The sequence below is a fragment of the Mizuhopecten yessoensis genome, unplaced genomic scaffold (assembly GCF_002113885.1).
Source record: "Mizuhopecten yessoensis strain PY_sf001 unplaced genomic scaffold, ASM211388v2 scaffold2599, whole genome shotgun sequence".
Classification (NCBI taxonomy): domain Eukaryota; kingdom Metazoa; phylum Mollusca; class Bivalvia; order Pectinida; family Pectinidae; genus Mizuhopecten; species Mizuhopecten yessoensis.
Genome location: NW_018404626.1, coordinates 495,616 through 522,312, shown reverse-complemented (window position 1 = coordinate 522,312; position 26,697 = coordinate 495,616). Strand labels below are relative to the sequence as shown.

Genomic DNA, 26,697 nt, shown 5'->3' with positions numbered 1-26,697 from the left:
GTTATTTGAAGAAGTTCAGCACACACAAGAGATAGAGGAAAAGAACACTAGATGAAGATACTTCCAGGTAAAATTATTTCTGAACTTTTTTAAATGAGTGCATTCATTTTATTGAGAAAATGTACAAATAAAAAAAAGCGCACAATCATGCTTTAAATTTGAGTTTCTGTAACAAGTTCTTCTGAATATCCGATACACAAGATTACAAAGGTACACGTCAACTTCATCAACCAACATTCTTCTATAAAATTCAGTTTACGAAAAAAAAGGAAAAAATATACTTTTAAAACAACAGAAGGAAAGAAATAAAAAACATCTAAATAATCCAAATAAAAAGGAAAAAATAAAGGGAAATTGGAGAAAGCAGGAAGAAGCTAAGTGGGAACTACAGCAAACAGGTAAGCAGAGGAAAGTCAATCACTGACAATAGTTGGACATGTAGGTTTGTCGTTCTTCAGAACGCACTTACTAGAAAACTGATAGGCCAAATGTGAGGTCGGATCAAGCATACCCCTATCATGCTTTGAGCGGAGGATGCACTCGTTAGAAACTCTTTGCATGTAGATTTGCTCATTTGTAAGGCGCTGAGTGTAAAATTGGTATATCATTCTCCCGGTCAATTGATCAGAATGTAGAATATCTGTAACGACAATTAGAGGAAGTGATTAATCATGAGATGTGACGACGGCTTACCTGGGGGCAGGGGAGGGAGGAAGTGGTGAGGCAGACCATGCAGCGAGGGGTGGAATGGCGCCCCTGAAGCTGCTGCTGCCGCCGCTGCAGCGTCCTGCTGATGAAGGTGGAGATGGGTGTGCGAGTGTGCATGTGTGTGCGTGTGGCCAGACGGTGACATGCCCAGGTTGCCCATCTGCAGTCGAACCATTGGGTCGGTGGCGAGAGCCATACGCTCCGCGTGTAGCCTCTCGGCCGACAGTCGCTCCACGGTATTAGAGTATGCAGCCATGTCAGCACCGGGGTGCATTAGATGACACTGGGGGAACCCTACACGTAAACATGTAAAGAAAAGTCACTGGCGGTGGCAACGACAGCGCTACCTGAACGGGTTACTGAAAATAACGGCAACACATGTCTTCTGGATTTGTCAATGTTTCTGCCAACTTACCTTTGGTATCTTACATAGGCAAGCATCCATGTATTACACAGGAAGGGAAACAACCAATGCACAGCTTCTTTCAAAACTTACCACAAAGATTTGAAAGCAAGCATATTTTTGCATAATTTATCAAAGTTTATTAGCTTAAATTTTAATCTTAAGTATGCAACTTCATTTAAAACTTCATTCAAAATTAACAATTAAATCATAATAGTCTTCAAGATTCAACAGGATAATATTGGTTAGTAAATTTATTTTGAAACGTAAGAATTGTCTCCCTTGCACTGCTGATTGTGCCCAGAACGTACAGAAGTTAGCATCACAGATAAAACATTGAAATGTTAAATATATACATGTACAACAACTTATCTCTAGTATTGATATTTCTTACTTCAAAAATATTGTTCAAATTTGCGAAAATAAACAAAATATACAGGAATTAGTTTCCATTTGTTTTAAACCAAATAGATCTCTTTGTCAGTGAACAACATCACCTGATAAACTTGGTCTATATATTTTCTTTAAATCTAAATACTTAGCTACAAATACGATGGGTAACTTTTATCTAGAATGTTATTTTGCTGGGCATGGCTAACAACAAATTGAAATTACTTCAAGATAGTCTTTTATTTAGAGCCAGCCAAAATTTGTTGAAATCTGAAATAATCTGGTTTTAGGTTTGTTGCAAAATCGTATCTTTTCTAGAACATGGACAAACTCTATCACTTATGAATAATCCTCTCCAAAGATCCATGTCAGAATTAAGAAGTAAATGTTTTGTCTGGTTTAGGTAATAAGATACCTAGAGTTATAGTAAAATGAAAGTAGAATTTATACTGTTATGTTCCTCCCAAATTACATTGCCAAAAATGCAGGTATCACTGCTGTCAATGATAAAATGATCAATGTCCGAATCTTCAAATTTACACTTATATATTTCGAAAATATCTTTACGAAATATTTTTCGAAACTGACAAATGAATCGGTCTGTGATCAAATAACATAGACTAAGAAGCATTCACTTGTTTTGTACAGTGATAAGCCAGTTATTCTCTATCACAACAAATACATCCTTACCAAATTCTTTTACCAAAATCAAGGGCAAGAGATGGGAGTCATTGTGTATGTATGTAGAATATGGATATCCGTCCTATTTACATATGAAAGACTCAAGTAATATTATGTAAAATATCTAAATCTGAATGTGTCGTGAGTGTATACCAATAACATGATGAATCATATCAAACACTACACCATTTTCTATTAAATATTTCCACATTTCTAAATGTACTTTTTTTTATTTATAAAATAATTATAATTATTCATAACACCCATATTAAATTATAGGTGTATCCAACAGTATGAATGACTGATAGAATCATGAGCCCAGCTACCTACCTAGTCTTTCCATCCTTTCCCGTTCACGCTGTAAGAGGTCACTAGCCAGACTTGTGGGCGGGTAGACCCCGGGGATGTGGTGCCCCCCTCCGGGGCCTCCTACGTTAGCTGCCGATTGTAACACATGACTGCCTGGCTGACAGAAACGCCTCTGTAGTTCTAACCAGTTCGAGTCCATCCCTGGACCATGTGGCAGTATTCTGTCCAATCCTAAATAGAAATTCAATTCAAACTTCATGATTTTGGTACAAATACAGTGTATACAGAAACAAATTTCCTTTTTCTAAAACCATTAAGGTAAACAAATCGTTTGGCTAGCAGACGAATATCGTTTTATCTCCGCTGAATTTCAGTGCCACAAACAGAATTGGGACCCACATCATACTTTTGACAGAAGTTAATTCATCCCAAGTTACCTGGTTTAAGTTAATTCATCCGAAGTTACCTGGTTTACTGAGCTCCAAATCTGCTTTCAATTTTTCTCTCATTTCCATTTCCCGTATCTCGCGTTCCCGGATTTCTCTCTCCCTGGCATCTCGTTCTCTCTTGTCCCGCTCCAGTTCCAATTCTAACCTGAAATAATGCGTAAATATAACAAAATTAACAGAGATAATAGATTCTTCATTCATAGAAAAACATAGACAATCGAAAATTCTACATTTACTTCAGTATTTTCTAAAAAAAATATTTAAAAAAACACCCCAATTAATTCAAAAACGTTTTTGATTTTCTGATGTAACATAATTCAGTGAGCCATTAGCAAAATGTATATAACTGTAATGGAAGTTTTTAAGTGCTTCCATCAGATGGTCAGAGCTTGGTACCTTTCACGGGAGCCCGGAGGGTACATTGCCGCCATGCGGTAGTCGAGAAGATGATCCATGCCATGGGGCATTCCTGCGTAGGAAAGAGATCGTGCAGGATCTGGGCCTGTCGAAACACAATAAAGACTTGTCATAGAAAACTACAGAAAACGCAAGAAACTTCGTATAAGATTCATTTTTAACTTTAATTAACAAGCCCACAAGGTTTTTACTAGATGCACTGACAATGTGATTACTTCATGCCCCTCAATTATGTTGGGGTATAAAATGACCTGTATTATGCAAAGATTCTACCTAAAAAGCTTAATTCTATATTACAGCTAATGAAAAATAAATGAGAAATTATGTCATTTTCTAATTTGGGTCAGATGATCTTCTTTTTTTGTTTGTTGAAAATATGATATATATCATTGAAATCATTCTTCTACATCAGCATTTAAAATAGAAAGCTTTGCAAGAATCACATGTGTGTAATACATACAGAATAAACTGTCAATTCTAGTTACAGTGTATTATATGTTTGCTTTTTGATGATTACCTTAACGGGTAGTTAAAACCCTTGCTGACTAGTTTTCAGGAATATCACAATAGGCCCCGAGATCATGAAACGATCAACGTTTAAAACTGTCTTCAGTTTGGACTCAACCAATCACAAATAAGGTCATAAAAGTGACATCTTACACGATTCCCTAAGCAAAATCTTCAGCCTAAGAATGTTTCATGATCCCGCGGCCAGTTCTCTAGCATTCAATTGAAAAAGTTACAAATGATTCATTCCCTATAATGTGCCTCAACATAATGGTATACAATTACAGACTTACCGGTAGCCATTACATGGGGTTTTGCATATTCGCTGAGCTGGCGTAGGGCTGGGGTGTCGGGGTAAGATGAGCGAGGTGTATGGCGTTCGTATGGATTGTTGGGCGTTATACTGCTGGTAATCATTGCATCCGCTGTAGCGTTTGGAGGAGGCGTTTCTGGCTTTTTCTTTAAATACATAGAAATATGACGTAACTCTTCAAAAATACCTTACAGATACCATACATTAAAACAATATTGTAAACAATGCTAGCTGTTGAGAGTTTCAACAGAGTTAAATATTTTCATATGGGAAGTTTAAACAAAGGAAAAGAAAATCATCTAGTTTTCAAACAAAATATAAAACAAACATATCAATTAAAGGTTAAAAAATAATTAATAATAATACATTTTGATATTTCCATTATAATTGTTATTGTGCAATTAAAATGCAGGTGGATCTTCATAGAATTAGTGTGAAAATAAAAGTATGAAATATGCAATTGTAGTTGATGGACTTTGTATTGCGACATATTGGTAATTTTTATTATCATATATAAATAAACCCTCAAAAGGTCTAAACCTCTACATGTAAATCAGGAGTGATCTTCTCTAAAAGCAAATTATCAGAACTAGGTTTATATACTTCATTCTTTGCAGGAAAATCAAAATAAAGCCAAGAGCTAGTTAATGCCAAGACCTGGGTATTTAGGTACCAAAGATCAGGGTCACCACTAACATACAGCACTAACCTTTTCCTCTGTCTTAACAGGGGTGTGTGTCGGTGCTGCCCTCTTGTGGGCCAACTTGGAATCTGGATGGGGTCTGAACACGATATCACAGCGAGAACAACAGTTGTTTTCTCCTCTGTTCAGCACTTTCATAAGTCTATGGATTGAAAATAAAATACAGTCCATGAATATAAAACAGGACTACTTTCTATAAACACTGTGAAAACTGTCAAATCAAAAATTATACGGAAAAAAGCTATAAAGATAATATACTTCTACATTATAAACAAGTACAGCAGATAGTTTTTTTAACAAGAAAAAAACATTTATAAGTTTACAGGAAAAATAGAAATCAGGTTTTATCTCTAAAATGTCCTCTTTCTATATAAATCACCTGATTGGTACACTGGGATAAACAACATTAAGATGTACTTACATTGCATTCTGAGTTTTGTAGATTTCTAGACTACAGCGGGTGGGATCTGGCCCTGGCGTAGTTGTCCCTTCTTCGTGGTCTGATTCTTCCTCCTCCTCCATCACAACACTGGTCTCAATTGCAGGTAAAGCAGGCTCTGACTTGACCCCCACATTAGGGGTCAATTTCTCTGTTGTACTTGTATCCACCATGGACAAGGGAGAGATCAGTTCTTTTGGGGTGGTGGGTGGTTCATGGATGTGTGGATGAGGCAGAGGAGCAGCCCCATGTGGGACAGGCCTGATTGGGGAAGGCCCATGTAATGGTTGTCCATGTTGGGATGATCCGTGTTGGGGAGGTCCATGAGGGGGAAGCCCATGAGGAGGAGGCCCTAGTTGGGGAGGTCCATGGGGATGGGCTCCATGGGGAGAAAGCCCGTGAAGGGAGGCCCTATGAGAATGTCCATGTGAGGGAACCACATGTGGAAGAGGTCCGTGTGGGGAGGGACCATGTGTGTGTGATGCATGAAGGGGAGGGGTTTTATTGTCCGACCTACCAACACTACTCACAGAGTCTAACACTCTGCTGTTTGACACCACTGTACTACTAGCACTGGAATCCAGTCCCTGTTTGGAGAAATCAAATGGCTGAAATGACTCTGTCCGACTTGAGAAACTAGATACTGGTTCTGACTTGACTATAACACTGTTCATGCTAGATTTGTCCTCTATACTAGGTCGAGAGGCTGGTGTGTCCATCAACAGCTTGGTGGCCCCGAAGCTGTGTTTGGGAGATGACGGTGGAGACAGAGGCTCCTTTTTGATGGGTACAGTATTAGTAGTGTGGAAGTCATCTAGTCTGGCAGTTGTTGATGAGGTACTGGAGGTGCTAACCTGAGGTAATGACAGTGGAGCCCTTGTGTGCAGCGATGACAGCGATAACAGCGATGGTGATGTGAATGGCGACGTATCCCTGTGGAAAGCGAGGTCCTGAGGAGTGCTGCATTGGAGTGACAGCGGCATGGATGGCGTTGTGGTGGGCAACAGCTTCTCTGATGGCAATTTCTGTGATGATGGCAGAGAAATGGAAGATGATAAGGGTACGAGTGGGGGACAGGACGACACAGGGGAGAGAGGGTGCGAGTGATGGGATAGGTGGTTAGGTGGGGGAGGAAGAAGTTGTGACACGGGAGGCGGAGACGTATGAGGATGGTGGATATGTGCTGGCTCCGGCCGCACGAGTGGCACCTTGTCGTGAAGGTTGGCCACGGTTGCGGTGGAGATAGGAGTGACAATGGTTGCCACCGGAGACTGAACAGAGGTGCTGGTTGTAGTAGTAGAACTTTGTGAAGACACCGGAGCTTTACTGGATTTGTAGTCAGTGTCTACAGAGCGCGGAGTGCTGGGAGGTGAGGAGGAGCTAAGGTCATCCTGGAACAGACAGACAGACAGGGTCAGGCACGTAAACCCTGTACGCCTACCATGTAATAACCCACACCTCGCACAACCCCACTGGTCTTACACCATCAATAACCCAGCAACTTAAAACAAAAACCTTACATAGAATAACTCAACAATATATGCCCATCCAATAGAATAACTCACACCTGTAACAACCCCACTGATCTTATACCAATATAACCCAGCAATATAACCTAGTAACCAAGCCTTTTATACAATTACCCTACAAGAGTACAAGGACAGACCATCTTCATGATCTTTTGCCGAAGTGAATTACATAAAATCCTTTTGGCACATTTCTGTATACCAATACATTTTTGAAAATGTTGAAATATAGAAAGAAGAAATATTTGTAATAAATTAATCAGTAAAGCTGTAATATTTCATCAACCCCCTCCGACCCGATACCCTGTCAGTACAACCCCCACCCACCCAGATTCCCTGTCAGTACAACCCCAACTTACCCAGATACCCTTTCATTACAACCCCTACCCACCCAGATACCCTGTCAGTACAACCCCTACCCACCCAGATACCCAGATACCCAATCTCCACCCCAACACTATCCTTCTACTAGTCCTCCCATAAACCTATCATCAATCAGCTTTCTACACCACCCCAACCCTAAAGTACACCCCCCCCCCCCCCCCCATTTTCAATCAGTTCTTCCAAATCCCCCCTACATTCCCAATCAGTTGTACACATGGCTGTAGTAAGGTGCAGAGAAGAGACCTGAAGTGACTTGTTAGGTGCAGGTTACACAGTAGACAGTACATATTAATCATAGATACTGGAAATAGTAGACAGTACATTGTAGATACACGGTAGAGTTATACATCAGATCATGTCACATCATTAATACTTTACATAGGTGAATACAAAGAATATTACATTATATACAACAGATATAGTAGACAATAATTATATGCCAAATATATCTAGACATTACATAATTATCATCTCCTAGAGATCTTACAATGACATCTCAGATATTTTACACAAAATATAGTGCACACACACAAATACAAGACATCATGAGCATATAAGTGTTTCATAAATCAAACAGTTGTTAATTTTTTTTCCCCCACAGGCTGATTGCAGTTATCATAATTTCATATAATTTGGAAAAGATTATAATTTGTTTGGCCATTAATTTTAAGCATGAAGAACCAATAATGCGACATTTCATTCTATCACTGTTACATGACCTTTGACACAGTGACCTGGGACTTTGGCCTTTGACCTTTACCTGATTATTTTCTATATCGCCCTCGTTGCCGTTCTCCTCATCATTCCCAGATAGACTGCTGCTGTCAGAGACTGACTCGGAATCCGATCGGTCCTGTAAGCAAAGCAAAGAACTCACAACTTACTCACTGATGAATATTCATCCAAAATACCATACCACTTCTTTTTCTGGACATACATTTCATATTGAAAGCCCAATTGAGACTTTGAATTTAAGAAAACTAAGTCAAATACATGTTACATGAACTATGACCTGATCATCTGAACCATGACCTGATCATCTGAACCATGACCTGATCATCTGAACTATGACCTGATCATCAGATACAGCACCTCTAGCACAGAAACGTGATATTTACCTCGGCTTTCTTTTTCTTGTTGTGCTTGTCCTCTGAATCTGAGTTCGCTTGTCGCTTCTTGCCCTTATTCTGGGCTTCAGTTGTTTTCTGTGATGACAAACAAACAGAATTTGTAGCACTTCCTGTATACCATCAATTCTCAAACATACAGTATTGTTGCACTCTTGTCTACCATCCACCCTCAAACAGAAATATGTGAATAATGACAATGACCTTTCAAAAGGGATGTACAATATATATGTCCTCATACTTATTACGTGACATAAACTGACATTACCTGTCTTAATAGTCTCACACTCCATTACACATGACCTAGATATACTGACCTTGCCCTTCCTCTGTGTGTCTGTGCTACCTTGTTTCTAATGTTACCTAACTCCATTACACATGACCTAGATATACTGACCTTGCCCTTCCTCTGTGTGTCCGTGCTACCTTTTTTCTAATGTTACCTCAATCTATTACACATGACCTAGATTTACTGAACTTCCCCTTCCTCTGTGTGACCTTATTTTCAATGTTACCTAACTCTATTACACATGACCTAGATATACTGCCCTTGCCCTTCCTCTGTGTGTCCGTGCTACCTTTTTTCTAATGTTACCTGAATCTATTACACATGGCCTAGATTTACTGTCCTTGCCCTTCCTCTGTCTGACCTTATTTTCAATGTTACCTAACTCTATTACACATGACCTTGATATACTGACCTTGCCCTTCCTCTGTGTGTCTGTGCTACCTTGTTTCTAATGTTACCTAACTCCACTACACATGACCTAGATATACTGACCTTGCCCTTCCTCTGTGTGTCGGTGCTACTATTGCTACAGGTACTACCGGTGCTCGGGGACTTGCGGCCACGAGCCAGAGGAGCTAGCGGGTTCAGTGGATTGTCAATGATATCTGGACTACTAGTACTATTATTTCTCTCCTTCCTTTTGCCTTTTGTCTGCAATACCAACAGTTCAAAATAGAATTAAAAACAATTTTACAATTCATTTTTTTCTTCTATAAGATTCATCAGTTTGGAAACATGTAATATTAAAATGTTATTATCTACACAAGCAATGTACCCATTAAATGTGTCGCAACATTTCAAGACCAACTGGTCCCTTTGTTAAGCTATTACTTAGATAATTCAGTTTTTTGTTTTAGTTTTGATTTTTTTTTACAACACAACAACACAGAATAAATTATATAGTTTTGATTATTTCTCTCTTTTTAAAAAAAATAATTCATTGCAACAAAAGCTGAAAGTTCATTGTTTAATGGCTGTTACTTACCGATTCCCGAGTCTGTCGTGTTCGCATATTGTGCCGACCGTTGACCGAGTCCTCTTCCTTTACTGGCTGGAAGAGGAAGGGTGAGGGGTCGCGTGATGAGGGATCGCGTATCGAGGGGTCGCGTGGACTCTCTAAGGGCCGCTCTTCCCCATAGCGTTTGAAGTGGAGGCGGCATTCTGTACATCGGAGACTCTTGTCCTTACCGGCATGGTGCCAGTCCTTGGACACTGCAATAAAAGTCACATTATTTACCTATCACAACCATACACAAGCAATGATTTAGATTTGTACTGACCCAAACGAAGGGCCCTGTATGATTTAGATTTGTACTGACCCAAACGAAGGGCCCTGTATGATTTAGATTTGTACTGACCCAAAGGGCCCTGCATGATTTAGACATCTACTGACTAAACTATAAGGAGTCCTCTACAGTTTAGATCTGTACTGACCAAACTTTGATTTTGATATGCAAAATATCAAAGTGACACTGTATAATTAGGATTTGTACCGTTGAAAGAGGTCCAGTAAGATTTAGATTTTGATAGATCTTAGCAGCCCTGAAGGATTTAGATATTTTACAAACTCAAGGGGCTCTGTTTGATATTAATATATACTTATCTAAATGGGCTCTGTTTAATTTAAATTTGTATTGATCTAAATGGCCCTGTATGATTTAGATTTGTACTGATCTAGGGGGCCCTGTAAGATTTAGATTTGTATTGATCTAGGGGGCCCTGTATGATTTAAATTTGTGCTGATCTAGGGAGCACGGTTTAATTTAGATTTTTTACTGATCTAGGGGGCCCTGTATGATTTAGATCTGTACTGACCCAGGGGGCCATTCTATAATTGAGGTCTGGTTTACATTTCTATCCAGTTTACTGTGAACACCTCAACACCTTTCCCTGCTACACCCAATATCTCCACCAATTCATCACGAAACTTTTCTACCGAAGTTGTGTAATTTCGCATGTTGTGTATGACGAAGTTGCCAGCCTTCCACAGCTTGGTGAGCCGTTAGTGCAGTAATAGTCCTGTAACCTGTCTCTCGCCCTACACACGCTCGCTCCCTACAGATCAATAGACATGTACTGCACACTCCACAATTGATGTGTCTGCTGCACATGTAGCAGAAACTCTTCTTAAACCTTTGATAACTACATCAGGTAAAAGGTTTTCACCTTACTGGGACAAATTATAGCTCCATATACCTGGTCTAATGGTAGGACATAACCACCTATCCACACACATGCAGGCACTTTAGATTGACTGTCCGAGTGCCCAGAACTCTGCCTGCCACCTCAATTATCACCGAGATTTAGTTGTCATTTAATGTAATGACATTCTAATTTTCTATGCGAAAGAAATGATTAACTAATGTGAACAGTTTTCCCATAATTTTTGATGAGGGTATCTAATTTATCATCGCATAATGTTACAAAAGAGATTCCATGGTGTCATCAATATACAAGAGAGAGATGTGATCTTATACAGTTAAAGTATGGGGTTGAGGGACATAACAAGTTTCTGGTGTCCCGAGACCAGCTAGGTCTATTTCCCAAGGCGAAGCCAGATTGTATTGTAATTGTATAGGGAGTTATTCTTGTAAACTATTACATCATCAATGGTACATGGAGTTATTCCTGTAAACTATTACATCATCAATGGTACAGGGAGTTATTCCTGTAAACTATTACATTATCAGTGATACAGGGAGTTATTCCTGTAAACTATTACATTATCAGTGGTACACGGAGTTATTCCTGTAAACTATTACATTATCAGTGATACAGGGAGTTATTCCTGTAAACTATTACACTATCAGTGATACAGGGAGTTATTCCTGTAAACTATTACATCATCAATAGTACAGGGAGTTATTCCTGTAAACTATTACATTATCAGTGGTACAGGGAGTTATTCTTGTAAACTATTACATCATCAATGGTACATGGAGTTATTCCTGTAAACTATTACATCATCAATGGTACAGGGAGTTATTCCTGTAAACTATTACATCATCAATGGTACAGGGAGTTATTCCTGTAAACTATTACATTATCAGTGGTACAGGGAGTTATTCCTGTAAACTATTACATTATCAGTGGTACAGGGAGTTATTCCTGTAAACTATTACATTATCAGTGATACAGGGAGTTATTCCTGTAAACTATTACATTATCAGTGATACAGGGAGTTATTCCTGTAAACTATTACATCATCAATAATACAGGGAGTTATTCTTGTAAACTATTTCATAATCAGCGGTACAGGGAGTTATTCTTGTGAACTATTATATCATCAATGGTACAGGGAGATATTCCTGTAAACTATTACATTATCAGTGATACAGGGAGTTATTCCTGGAAACTATTACATTATCAGTGAAACAGGGAGTTATTCCTGTAAACTATCACCTCATCAATGGTACAGGGAGTTACTCTTGTAAACTATTACATCATCAATGGAACAAGGAGTTATTCTTGTAAACTATTAAATCATCAATAGTACAGGGAGTTATTCTTGCAAACTATTTCATAATCAGCGGTACAGGGATTTATTCTTGTGAACTTTTACATCATCAATGGTACGTGGAGTTATTCCTGTAAATTATTACATCATCAATGGTACAGGGAGTTATTCTTGTAAACTATTACATCATCAATGGAACAGGGAGTTATTCTTGTAAACTATTACATCATCAATAGTACAGGGAGTTATTCTTGTAAACTATTACATTATCAATGGTACAGGGAGTTATTCCTGTAACCTATTACATCATCAATGGTACAGGGAGTTACTCTTGTAAACTATTACATCATCAATAGTACAGGGAGTTCTTCTTGTAAACTATTTCATAATCAGCGGTACAGGGAGTTATTCTTGTGAACTTTTACATCATCAATGGTACATGGAGTTATTCCTGTAAATTATTACATCATCAATGGTACAGGGAGTTATTCCGGGAAACTATTACATCATCAATGGTACAGGGAGTTATTCTTGTAAACTATTACATTATCAATGGTACAGGGAGTTATTACTGTAAACTATTACATTATCAATGGTACAGGGAGTTATTCCTGTAAACTATTACATTATCAGTGATACAGGGAGTTATTCTTGTTAACTATTAGGCTACCAGTGGTACAGGGAGGTATCTTTTACTAACAGCCAATTGCTTATTACAATATATATTGTCATTAACTTAATTAATATCTGTTGTGATTGAGATTCCTAGCTTGTTCCAGTTTGGCACATGCCTGCCCACTAGACAGGGAAGCCAGCAGACTTTAATTGACATTAGCATTAGTTTGGGTTGTTCCATTCTGCCTATTACTTTTGTTTCAGACTGGCAGGGAAGATGTATATCTCTTAATTTCAGCAAGTCCCCGCCTCCAGGCAGCCATTTTGACTTCCCACCAATGAGGCGTGTGCACTGTTGGAGAGGCAGGACACTGGGGAACTCATATATAAGTTGTCATTGAGACCTACTACTTCATATGCCTAGCACAAGCTTCCTAGCATGTAGCCAGCTTTTACAAGTCCTATATATATATATATATATATATATACATATATCCCCAGTGTTGCAAAATACCATTCTTCAAATTAATTTTCACACAGGCAGCCTCATCACAGTGCCAGTGAGCTTACACATAGGCTAGAGAGCGGAGCGTTCACAGCGAGGGGTGTAGAACACAAAAAACATCTTATCAGGTACCGGCCCACACACCACTATCATCAAATCCACATTAAACTACAAAGCTAAGTCCTTTACGATAGCTTTATATTTCTTCCACCTCTTTTTCACCAGCAAATTTCTCGCTTTCACAGCTCAAAGCAGTCGTATATCTGTGTTATAGTGATGCTATCATCAAATTAATAGGGAACCAACCAAATTTGTTAACCATCCTTTTTCACGTGATCTGTCCAATACAGGGCTGTGCTAGGAGCGTTGTCAGCGGGATTGATTTGTACACATGACTCCGGCTGTCAGCGCCTTCCCCGTTATAATCAGCTTTTATGCATGGGCGACTCCAAAGCAGTATCAGCCACGGTTGAGCGAGAACACGACCAGAACTAGGTAAGACTAGCTATCTGCCTGGCCTCACCATTAGCACACCATTGTGGTAGGAGCAGGTTTTGTTCTCTGCTTACTCCCCAGTCACCCTTTACCTACTGTTTCTACACAGAAATAACACATACTGACAGCTGGGCTGTAAACCCATAGGGTACAACAGTATTGCTTATCAGGTATCTACAGTGTATGAAGCTCTAATGAACACTTTGGTGCAATTATAAAGATATTTGTTTATCAGAGCCCTCCCACTCTCAGGTACCTCCCTCCAATGGTATCACAAGTCGTCCCCTCATCTAGTACATCAAAGTCTTCCCTCCCTGCTTCTAGTTCTACAGGGCCCTCACCTTCCCTAGGATCTCGGGGTTCTCCCGTTCGCTTGTAGCACAGGGTTCTCCCATTCCCTTGTAGCACAGGGTTCTCCCATTCCCCTGTACCACAGGGTTCTCCCATCCCCATGTACCACAGGGTTCTCCCATACCCTTGTTCCACAGGGTTCTCCCGTTCACTTGTACCACAGTGTTCTCCCAATCCCATGTACCACAGGGTTCACCCAATCCCTTGTACCACAGGGTTCTCCCATCCCCTTGTACCACAGGGTTCTCCCATTCCTTTGTACAACAGGGTTCTCCCAATCCCTTGTACCACAGGGTTCTCCCATCTCCTTGTACCACAGGGTTCTCTCATTCCCTTGTACCACAGGGTTCTCCAGATCCCCTTACACTACAGGATTCTCTCTCCCATCCCCTTGCATCACAGGGTTCTCCCATCTCCATGTACCACAGGGTTCTCCTGTTCCCTTGTACCACAGGGTTCTCCCAATCCCTTGTACCACAGGTTTCTCCCATCCCGTTGTACCACAGGGTTCTCCCATCCCCTTGCATCACAGGGTTCTCCCATCCCCTTGTACCACAGGGTTCTCCCGTTCCCTTGTACCACAGGGTTCTCCCAATCCCTTGTACCACAGGTTCTCCCATCCTTTAGTACCACAGGGTTTCCCATCCCTTTGTACCACAGGGTCTCCCATCATTCTCCCAATCCTTTAGTACCACAGGGTTTCTCATCATTTTCCCAATCCTTTAGTACCACAGGGTCTCCCATCCCCTTGTACCACAGGGTTCTCCCATCCCCTTGTACTACAGGGTATCCCATCCCCTTGTTCCACAGGGTTCTCCCGTCCCCTTGTACCACAGGTTCTCCCACCCTTTAGTACCACAGGGTTTCTCATCATTTTCCCAATCCTTCAGTACCACAGGGTCTCCCACCCCCTTGTACCACAGGGACTCCCATCCCCTTGTACCCCAGGGTTCTCCCAATCCCTTGTACCACAGGGTATGCCATCCCCTTGTACCACAAGGTCTCCCATCCCCCTGTACCACAGGGCTCTCCGGGTCCCTTGTACCACAGGGTACCCCATCCCCTTGTACCACAAGGTCTCCCATCCCCCTGTACCACAGGGCTCTCCAGTTCCCTTGAACCAAAGGGTCTCCCATCCCCTTATACCACAGGGAATCCCATCCCCTTGTACCACTGGGTATCCCATCCCCTTGTTCCACAGGGTCTCCCATCCCCCTGTAACACAGGGTTCTCCCAATCCCTTGTACCACAGGTTTCTCCCATCCCGTTGTACCACAGGGTTCTCCCATACCCTTGTACCACAGGGTTTCCCATCCCCTTGTACCCCAGGGTTCTCCTGTTCCCTCGTACCCCAGGGTTCTCCCGTTCCCTCGTACCACAGGGTCTCCCATCCCCTTGTACCACAGGGCTCTTTGTTCGTTTAGAACCAAATGTCCTCCTCTTCTCTAACATGATCTGATCAGCCAGATTTACAGTACCATGTTGTAATCTGTCTGTGACTACATAAGTTGATATGCATACGTCTTTCCATTTGTAACATAAACATAAGTCAAGCAATTAATGGCTAATGGCCCATAAACTGAGTTTATTCCAGTTCCCCTAGCATTAAAGGTTTCCCCAATACTCTTAGCATAGAGGCAACTGATCCCAGATGGCAATAGTGTTGAAAGGCACATTTCAGTTTTCTAGTGATGCATGTAGAATAATAAGACCAAGCGTTACCTATGTGTGCCAGAGGTTCATTCTTGACAAGACTGGAACCCCTCAGTCAATGTACCAATACTGGTATCCATGTCAGGCTAGTGCATCATTGTATCAATATGAGTTCCCCAGTCTCGTTTAATAATGTAATTCCTTTTAATTTTATTGTACATAACTTGGCAATTCCAAGCTGAATGACTGTATTTCTCTCATTCCTGTACGTTTTCTCTCATTCCTGTGCGTTTATGACAGAACTGTTCAGGGTTAGAAAAGGGTGCAAGAAATTTCTATTTACACCCCATTTCATGTGCATTATATCACAATTGGGCAAGTATGACACGATGTCCCGAAATTGTGAAAATTTGAATTCTTCGATGTGGAAATTGTGATGCTTTTTTGTGGTTTCAAAGCTAATTCAAGTGATTGGAATGAGAAAAATATAGCTTTTTATACCCAGGGGTGAAGGATAGGGTACATCAACCTTGGGTATTTCTAACTGGTGCAAAACCCTCAGCAAGCTTTGGCTTTCACCAATTTCAAAAGGCCTTTGATGGAATTTCTCTACATCCCTTAAGGAGCGAAAGCGTCCTACAATCTTACCTGTAGTACAACAGTGACGACAAGTGTAGCCGCTCAGCTCCCGACTAGCACCACTGTCATCCGAGTCCTCTGAGCACTCACTGGCTGAACAGCTCTGGTCACCTGTGACACGAAGGGTAAAGGTCAGCTCTCCAAAGGTCATCAAATATCAAAATTTCAAACATAGGGTAAAATAGCAAATGACATCAGATCAACGATCAATGGGTAAAATAGACCTGAGGGAATGACAGCCATGGATCAATCTGCAGGTTTAATCATAGAATTAATATTACTATGTTATTTAATGTTCAGATATCTTTGAGGCATGAACATATGTAGAGCCCCTCCCACCTCTACCCTAGACAGCAGAGAGGTTCCAGCACATGTTTGTTGTGAAGGTAACAGACTCGTACTAGACATGTTGGGATATGCTGTGTAAAGCCCAGTCACATTAAATCAGTTGCTCCAACACCTGTCAGTGCTGACAGATAAGCTGTGGTAGTGTAGAATATTTCTGTCTGCCTGGTGTCATCCTGTCCTGATAGATGGATAGCCCCTCACTGTGTGACTGTAAACATCTCATCATTATCCAACATATAAACGTGTTCATGCTTAACTTACATGCTCAAAATTAATCATATTTATAGCTGTAAGGAATTTTATCAATAATTTCTATATAGAATAAACAACTTAGCTTCCCCAGTGAGTGTGTATGTTTGTTGAGGGTTCTTGTATCCGAAAAATAAAAAAATAAACTTTCTTAAGGCAACATGGTTAACCTCATAATTTGCATAAACTTTGGTGTTAAGACAGAAAATCCTGCACTGATCATAGCTTTCTTTATCAGAATTATAGGCAGTTTTTTTCTTCAAACTTGGGTAAAAAAAAAAAAAAAAATGATCATGCAAAGCAAGCTTCCCTGATATCAGAACATGGGGGTGAAAGTTTCAGGAATGGATAGGTTTGTGTTGTACTCCTGTTCTACTGTAAACCTGGATTATTTTTTTGCTGCAGTAAAACTTCTGCCTTTAGCATGACAGCAAACATTTGTAAACAACATAATATACATTGTAACTAAATGTGAGGGCAAATTTCATATTGGGTGAAAACGGATTTCATCGTTGAAGGCCCACATTATCCTAGAATACAGTCGTCAGTCAGGCCTGTCAGCAAGGAGGAGGGGATAACCACTAGTGGTCAGTCAGGTTTGGAGTGGAAAGGAAACTTGGCCATTTATAGTGGACATTTGTCTTTGGTATGCATGGTCATCAGATGGACTAACATAAATCTGTGTGATAGGTCAAAAATCCAGCGAGCCAGGTCACACAGGTAGACTAGGGTGAAATGATATGTATCAAGATATCTGAGTCATGATTCAATACTGTACTTGTGATATCTTTTCTATCTTATTTTGAAAACACATGGTGCAAATGACAGTACGATAAACAATATTTTGAAATAAAAAAAAAATAACAAGCTTTCAAAGAAGTCTGTAATCTGTGCTGAAGAATCACAATGCAATAATGATATAGATCCCTTCATTATGGATACTTACAGAAGTCACTTGAGGTCGGGCGTTGGGAGCGGGTGTTGCGTTTAAAGGCAGGACGCTTGTGTCTTCGATAGGGTCGGTTTGACGTGGCACCAGGAGTTTTCTTCCAGAAATAGTAGTACTCCACCAGCTCTCCCTAAAAATACACAAGACATACATACATGAGGCTAAACTGTATACTTAAGTGTAAAACTAATCTGTGTTAAGCTGTATTTCCTAAGGACACTGCATTAGACTATTGAAGAAGAAATTTCTGAAAGGAAATTACTGTAATAAGACATAAACTATGGAGGTCTAGTTTAAAAGGATTCAGAACTTGCAGAAATAATAAGGGTCCCAAACCAAAAGTCCTTATAGTTTTCTTTCAAAATAATATAATCCTCATGATAAAATTTTTACTTCCTGACTGAACAAATCAGAATTATTTACAGGTTACCTAACTGTTACATGTACTTTTTCTCCAAGAATTCTACACTATGAAAAATTGTAAAAATATTTGTATGAATGTTAACTTGCACAAAATCAATCAATAACAGAAATATTGTGGGAATTTGTTTCAAACTCAGAGAAAGTAGACAATACTAAGCAGATTTTCTGTAAGAGAGATACATTTTTTAAACAGGAATCTCATACAATGTGTAAGGTAGCATACATCCTTAACTTTAACAAAAATTATACATATAACTAGTAAGGTAGCATATGCCCTTAACTCTAGCACAAATTATAGGTATAATGTGTTTGTTAGCATACATTCTAAACTTTTAACACAAATCACAGGTATAACGTATAATGCATTGCATACCCTTAGGTTTTTATTTTCCATGTTATTTGAGACTCTGTACGATGTTATCAAAACTTGTTCCTGAATGGATGAAACATTTTTGTGGAAATTTAACTGAACAATAAATAACTGAATCGGATATTAAGAAATTACCAACTAGTGTAAAAAGCAGAAAATTAATTATTTTAGATTAAATCAGACATTCAAAAATCAGGCACTATATACCTTATCACAGAAAATACCCCAAAAAGAAACTTTCACAAATTACTTTAACTTTCATTAAAGTGCCACCCTACTGTGCCCCTCTGATCTTTAAACATGGGAATTTTATGATATATTCAAATTATTCCGCACTTGCCTAGAATGTCTTGACATTGTATCATGTTACACACCGAGTCCTGTCTGTTACAAACATCTGTGTGATGTAGGTAGCTGTGTCGACAGAGAGCCACCACCACCAACACACAGGGATGTCGCCCAGACTGTTGTCATGTAAACACCTGAGAGTGTCTGGGCACATCAGGGGTTAGGACACACCGTGTCTGTCAAGTTTAGGTCAACACAGGAGGTGCACACAAAGTCCCTAACAAAACCCCCACATATTTTCACTTGAAAGATACCAAAATTCAGTTTAAGTATTGTCACCTTTACAAAGTGAACTATTTTCAGGTAATGGTAAATGACATGGTACAGGTAAATTATTTAGATGTTACAGGTAAGCTGTACAGGTAAATTATTTAGATGTTACAGGTAAGATGTACAGGTAAATTATTTAGATGTTACGGGTAAGCTGTACAGGTAAATTATTTAGATGTTACAGGTAAGCTGTACAGGTAAATTATTTAGATGTTACAGGTAAGCTGTACAGGTAAATTATTTAGATGTTACAGGTAAGCTGTACAGGTAATTCAGGTACCGGTAAATGGTTTGGGGGCTCAATTTTAAGGAAGAAGAATTCTCTGTTAAATTAACAGACTTTACACCAAATGAAAGAAAAAGCTGAACACAAGTTAAACTTGCAAACAACTTTATGAAAACGAAACTTACGAATTTTATGCAGGGTCAATTACGGTAACAAAAATCTACGTGTGATATTACACTCATTAGACATTAAGGATAGTGGAAATGAACCCAATAATTAGAGACTGGCATCTGGTCAAGTGAAAGAGTGACCAATACAAAAGGTGATCAAAGGACAGACTGACCAATACAAAGAGGGGCTAAAGTATCTCTATTAGATCTTCTAATTACAGATTTGGGAACTGATAACTGACCAGTACTTTTATTAGAGCATAAATCTGGCTGGAATTGAGTGGACATCACTTTGTGTAGTGAATGTCCATTAAAATCTGGTAATAAAACACACCTGTCCTGACCTGTGATGCTTCTCTACACCTCTGTTGAGGACCTATTAGGGGGATATTGGATCTGCATGGTATATCTTCATCTCAAGATCTGTTGGGGCCCTCTAAAGGGCATGTTGGACTAATAATATGTCTCATACATAACCTTGATCTCTCACCGGTCTCTACTGATACCTGTGTAAGGTGTTACAGGTAGTGACATATAGAGGGGTGATCTCTCACCTGTCTCTACTGATACCTGTGTAAGGAGTTACAAGTAGTCACTTATATAGGGGTGAACTCTCACCTGTCTCTACTGATACCTGTGTAAGGGGTTACAGGTAGTGACTTATAGAGGGGTGATCGCTCACCTGTCTCTACTGATACCTGTGTAAGGTGTTGCAGGTAGTGACTTATAGAGGGGTGATCTCTCTCCTGTCTCTACTGATACCTGTGTAAGGTGTTGCAGGTAGTGACTTATAGAGGGGTGATCTCTCTCCTGTCTCTACTGATACCTGTGTAAGGTGTTGCAGGTAGTGACTTATAGAGGGGTGATCTCTCACCTGTTTCTACTGATACCTGTGTAAGGTGTTACAGGTAGTGCCTTATAGAGGGGTGATCTCTCACCTGTCTCTCCTGATACCTGTGTAAGGTGTTACAGGTAGTGACTTATAGAGGGGTGATCGCTCACCTGTCTCTACTGATACCTGTGTAAGGGGTTACAGGTAGTGACTTATAAAGGAGTGATCTCTCACCTGTCTCTACTGATACCTGTGTGAGGTATTACAGGTAGTGACTTATAGAGGGGTGGTCTCTCCCCTGTCTCTACTGATACCTGTGTAAGGTGTTACAAGTAGTCACTTATATAGGGGTGAACTCTCACCTGTCTCTACTGATACCTGTGTAAGGGGTTACAGGTAGTGACTTATAGAGGGGTGATCGCTCACCTGTCTCTACTGATACCTGTGTAAGGGGTTACAGGTAGTGACATATAGAGGGGTGATCTCTCACCTGTCGCTACTGATACCTGTGTAAGGTGTTACAGGTAGTGCCTTATAGAGGGGTGATCTCTCACCTGTCTCTCCTGATACCTGTGTAAGGTGTTACAGGTAGTGACTTATAGAGGGGTGGTCTCTCACCTGTCTCTACTGATACCTGTGTAAGGGGTTACAGGTAGTGACATATAGAGGGGTGATCCCCCACCTGTCTATACTGATACCTGTGTAAGGTGTTACAGGTAGCGACTTATAGAGGGGTGATCTCTCACCTGTCTCTCCTGATACCTGTGTAAGGTGTTACAGGTAGTGACTTATTGAGGGGTGATCTCTCACCTGTCTCTACTGATGCCTGTGTAAGGTGTTACAGGTAGTGACTTATAGAGGGGTGATCGCTCACCTGTCTCTACTGATACCTGTGTAAGGTATTACAGGTAGTGACTTATAGAGGGGTGGTCTCTCACCTGTCTCTACTGATACCTGTGTAAGGGGTTACAGGTAGTGACTTATAGAGGGGTGATCGCTCACCTGTCTCTACTGATACCTGTGTAAGGGGTTACAGGTAGTGACTTATAGAGGGGTGATCTCCCACCTGTCTCTACTGATACCTGTGTTAGGTGTTACAGGAAGTGACTTATAGAGCAGTAACCTGCCCCTACTAATACCAATGTTAGGAGAACTGCCAGGTGTAAATGACATATAGAAGGCCCAATAATAACAAAGTATGATGTTCACATCTCTACATGTCCAACAATGATAGGCCATCTAAGGCCAACATAAACTTGACGGCCAGCCTGTCAGAAATGTCATAAATGTGGTTATCCAGTGTGTTGAAGGGCTATCAATATTAATATAACAGAGCTTATAATAGCCAGCAGAGCTAAAGACAATGGCCAAAAGCCGGACGATTGTACATAAAGCTGGGCCTCATTGATTTCTCTGTCAAACAGGGTGTTTGTACATGGGCAGCAGACTTAGGGAACGAATGGCCAACCACTAACCTGCCCAGGTCAGCCATACTGCATCTGCGACTTCTGAACTCTAAAGGTCAACAAACTATACTGCATCTAACCTCTGACTTATGAATGTCAGGCAACAACATTGTATCTATGACTACTGAAAACTTCCAGGTCAGACAACCATAATGCTTCTACATGACCTCTGACCCCTACACACACAATAAACCTTGCTATATGCAAAAACTCTGACCTCTATATGTACAATAAATATTGACCTCTGACCTCTTCATGTTCAGTAAAACCTACTTTAAAGATAATCTCTCACCTCAAGCCAAAATCAATAAATCAAGGAGGAAACTAACTAAACTAGACTATCTGTAATATTGAAATGGATATTATAAGTATTATAAGTATTATAAGTATCTTGCTCTATGAGTTTAGAAAGTTGGCAAGTCTGTGTTGTCGCAAGTTGAACATACAATGTACTGTCTAGACTTAACAAGCCTATAGTTATGCTACAGATAATTTACAAACTAAATAGTGATCCATTTTGATTAACATCAGCAAAAATTCCTGTTCCCAGCTTGTAATAATATATGCGTGCACTCATATCCAAAGCCAAAACAACTTGTTCAAAATCAATGTATATCCAATGCGTAAAAGGCCACTTCACTTCATAGGTTATAAAACAGTCTGTTAAGAGTTCTTAAATATGGTTTTTATAATTTGCGGTAATTCAAACCATCCATAATATCTTTAAAAAAGATCACTTATAATAAATGCATGTCTGCTATGAATTCAGAGTATTAATTATAGTCCACTTTTAAAGACCAAATCGTAAGCTAAAACAGCCAAAGCACTATCAATGGCTAAAACAGCCAAAGCACTATCAATGGACACAGGGATAAGATAAAATTGGTGTCATATATGTATATTACATGTATACCACTGTTGGTATAACAAGTTTTCTGCCCTTACATAGTAATAACTCCTCCACTATACATCATGCAGTAAATGAATTGACCTTTTGATACAAGGAGTAGATACAGGATAGGGGCCTATAAGCTTATCAAATTAGCCTCACAGATATCACAAGTACCCCTCACCTGGTATCTCAGCCTAAGGTGAATGTGTTGTAACTTGTGTTAGGGTGTTAGGATCCCTGTCCCACTATATAACAAGTACCCCTCACCTGATATCTCAGCCTCAGGTGTATGTGTTGTAACATGTGTTAGGGTGTTAGGATTCCTGTCCCACTATATAACAGGTACCCCTCACCTGGTATCTCAGCCTCAGGTGTATGTGTTGTAACATGTGTTAGGGTGTTAGGATCTCTGTCCCACTATATAACAGGTACCCCTCACCTGGTATCTCAGCCTCAGGTGTATGTGTTGTAACATGTGTTAAGGATATGACTAAAGTAATGGTCTGGGGATGGTTTGGTCTGGATTGCACTTTATTTCTTTTCAACAGCTATAGTCATTTAAGGACAAGCCAGGTTTTGGTGGGGGAGGAAAAATGGAGCACCAAGAGAAAATCCACTGACCTGCAGCCAGTACCTAGCGTTGTAGGCTTCAAACCTGTGACCAAGTGGTGGAAGGCTAGTGACCTTACTGTCAGACGGCTTAACCACTCGGTCACCGCGGCACCTCTGAGCTGGGGAACTTTCACTGTTCAGACAGCTCTGTTGGCTATAGGAACTGTATTGTGATCAGAAGTCTAGGGTTCAAATACTGATACTGATATACAAATTATAACACCTGTGTCTATGACAGGCTCTGCCAGTAGATGTAACTATTATTACAGCTGTGTCTATGGCAGGCTCTGCCAGTAGACGTAACTATTATTACACCTGCGTCTATGACAGGCTCTGCCAGTAGAGGTAACTATTATTACAGCTGTGTCTATGGCAGGCTCTGCCAGTAGACGTAAATATTATTACACCTGCGTCTATGACAGGCTCTGCCAGTAGATGTAACTATTATTACACCTGCATCTATGACAGGCTCTGCCAGTAGAGGAAACTATTATTACACCTGTGTCTATGCCAGGCTCTGCCAGTAGAGGTAACTATTATTACAGCTTTGTCTATGACAGGCTCTGCCAGTAGAGGTAACTATTATTGCAGCTGTGTCTACGACAGGCTCTGCCAGTAGACGTAACTATTATTACAGCTGTGTCTATGGCAGGCTCTGTCAGTAGACGTAACTATTATTACACCTGTGTCTATGACAGGCTCTACCAGTAGATGTAACTATTATTACAGCTGTGTCTATGACAGGCTCTGCCAGTAGAGGTAACTATTATCATACTGGTATCAATGGCAAACTCTATTAGTCGACTACCTATCATACATATTACACTAATATTTCTGACCAACTCTACCAATAGACAATCTATCATATAAACTACCACTTGTATTTATAACAAGTTCTGCTGGTAGATAATTATATACGCTAATACCTGTCAAACTCTCCTACTAGACTACCCATATTTTACATAACCCACTATTATAGATATGTATTGACAAATGAATAAGTCAAGAAACGATAAGGTAATGTTTTGTCTAAATTCAGAAAATATTGTAAAGTATAATATGTGTACAAAAGTCGCCTGTGGCTTCCTGTGAAATCATTCTGATATGCAGAAACATATAAATATGTTCTGTGTAGTAAGTACATCACATAACTCAGCTATATTGTGGCAGTATCTACACAGCTGTCTCCTACATTGTATAATAAATTCATGTGTGGATTCCTCATGATAATATATTTCCCACCGACCTCTCCCTGATAGGTAGGGATACAAGCCTGAATACAATCATGGTGAATGGAGGGGAGGGGAAGTAAGCCTTACTATTCTTCAGGAGGGGAGTCGCTTCTGCCCCGCCCCTCTGAGGGGATTAAGTCCCACTCCTGCTCCACCCCTGTGGGGGATGTATCTGTCCGGTACCTCCTCACTTACCCTAGATGTACACCCTAGCGTCACACCACCATTGCTAACACATGCCGTACTGCCCGTCTCTGATACACAAGTCAGCCCTTTAACGCTCTGTGTTTATACCTTCCACGTAATAGCCGACTATAATGACACAACAATGGTGCGTCGGTTCTGACCACTGGGGGCGGTATCCAGATACAAGCAAGGGTCCAGGTAATAGTCCTAAACCATCCTACACACCTACCAACTACAAAACAATCATCACTGGACAGTACAGGCAGAAAACAGGTAAAAACAGTGTGCAAGCTTAGGTATACATAGGGAGCAGCGACAGTCAAACATGATCCCCCTGTCCTGGAGAACAAAACAAGGCAACTAACAAATATCTCCCCCAAACAATGGACAAACAACTCACACTTACTCAGTACCGGCCCTGGACACAGCTACATGCTTGTAAAAGTGGTGTTACCAGACTTGAAAGTAGTCAAGTGAACGGCTTCCGTTCATTTCAATATGGCGGCCTGTTTATAAGAGAGTGTATACAGACAGGCCTGTATGGTAAAGCCTCACTACCAAACCCAGTGTGTACACTGGTGGGTTAGCCTGGCTGTTACACTCGGCTAGTACAGGCTGGAGAGGGGACACGTACAGTACAACATGCACTCTGCACATAGACACATTAGCATAGCCTGTGCACTAACAGACAAAAGGTGCACCCTCCGACACCATGGGGATACCTGACGACGGGGTCGGGACTGACCCATGGGATACACCAAGTAGGCGTGAAAGCTGAACCTAATCTAACGGCCCAGGCTCCGGGGTACAGTCGAAAAATTACAAAACTTTCTAATGTCAATCAAACAATTTGTATAGATATTGGCATCAGAACTTATTTATATAAAATAAACACAGTACCACACAGGTTTGGGTGATATTGTTCACCATGGAATACCTACTGCCCAGAGTATTTGATGGAGCAGCTTCTCAGGTCTGGCACCATTAAGGTGACCTGGGTATGTGATAGAGCACATTCTCGGGACCAACGCCATTAACGTGACTGATGTGACAGAGGATATTGAATGGTTTCCCATTGAATACCAAAAAATTTCACACGTACGGCAGAATACAGATATTTTTAACTTGTGAAGCATGAGTGGAAATACTGGTATATTCTACCATTCGAGTAAAATACATATTGATTCAACAGGAAAACCAAGATTTTTTTCATTTATTACATTTTAACTGAAATGACAAGTATGTTAAGGCAAAATGTTAGCAATCAACAAAGTTCAGGATTTTAATGACATCATACATGACAACAAGCAGGTGCATTATTTTGAATGAACTACTCAAATCTACCGTTCTGCGCTATCATTTGGTATAATTTTCTCATCAAACTGTTACCAATTATGTAGTTATAAGTACCAGAGGTTTAGATAACAACCACTTATTCTACTGATGCTACTTCTGCAGCTGGAATAGAAAACATGCAGCTTCAAATGCAGTAAATTGAAAATATCATTCTGATTGGTGAATATGAAACGGAAACTGGACCCTTATATCATCACATGTGAAGAAAGCAACATTTTGTATATCTTCACTGTAGTAAAGATATCAGTTTTTATCAAAATGATAATTTTTGATATTTCACTGGTTGAAATGTTATAAAGCAGGTTTTCAGGACTTAAACAATAACAGTGACCAGGGTATGTTATAGTGTAGAATCTAATGATTGGCTATTTTCTTGCAACATCGTGCTTCTTTCTAGGGAGTTGGTGG

General features: G+C 40.2%; 1 protein-coding gene across 6 annotated transcripts in view; it reads right to left on the bottom strand.

Annotated features, from left to right (window-relative positions):
* Window positions 1–26,697, bottom strand: part of LOC110446177 (arginine-glutamic acid dipeptide repeats protein-like) — a 183,904-nt gene that overhangs the window by 3,354 nt on the left and 153,853 nt on the right. For 4 of the 6 annotated variants that reach the window (XM_021491193.1, XM_021491199.1, XM_021491197.1 and 1 more), the window contains 13 exons: window positions 17,904–18,036; window positions 16,370–16,471; window positions 9,631–9,857; window positions 9,138–9,296; window positions 8,348–8,434; window positions 7,990–8,082; window positions 5,302–6,710; window positions 4,887–5,022; window positions 4,158–4,323; window positions 3,337–3,442; window positions 2,958–3,085; window positions 2,513–2,722; window positions 694–1,002 (listed from right to left, as the gene is read on the bottom strand). In XM_021491193.1, the coding sequence (XP_021346868.1) occupies window positions 694–1,002; window positions 2,513–2,722; window positions 2,958–3,085; window positions 3,337–3,442; window positions 4,158–4,323; window positions 4,887–5,022; window positions 5,302–6,710; window positions 7,990–8,082; window positions 8,348–8,434; window positions 9,138–9,296; window positions 9,631–9,857; window positions 16,370–16,471; window positions 17,904–18,036 (3,265 nt within the window). Of the gene's footprint in view, window positions 1–469; window positions 641–693; window positions 1,003–2,512; window positions 2,723–2,957; window positions 3,086–3,336; window positions 3,443–4,157; window positions 4,324–4,886; window positions 5,023–5,301; window positions 6,711–7,989; window positions 8,083–8,347; window positions 8,435–9,137; window positions 9,297–9,630; window positions 9,858–16,369; window positions 16,472–17,903; window positions 18,037–26,697 lie in introns of all 6 variants that reach the window. The other 2 variants (XM_021491195.1, XM_021491194.1) reach the window with 2 other exon arrangements.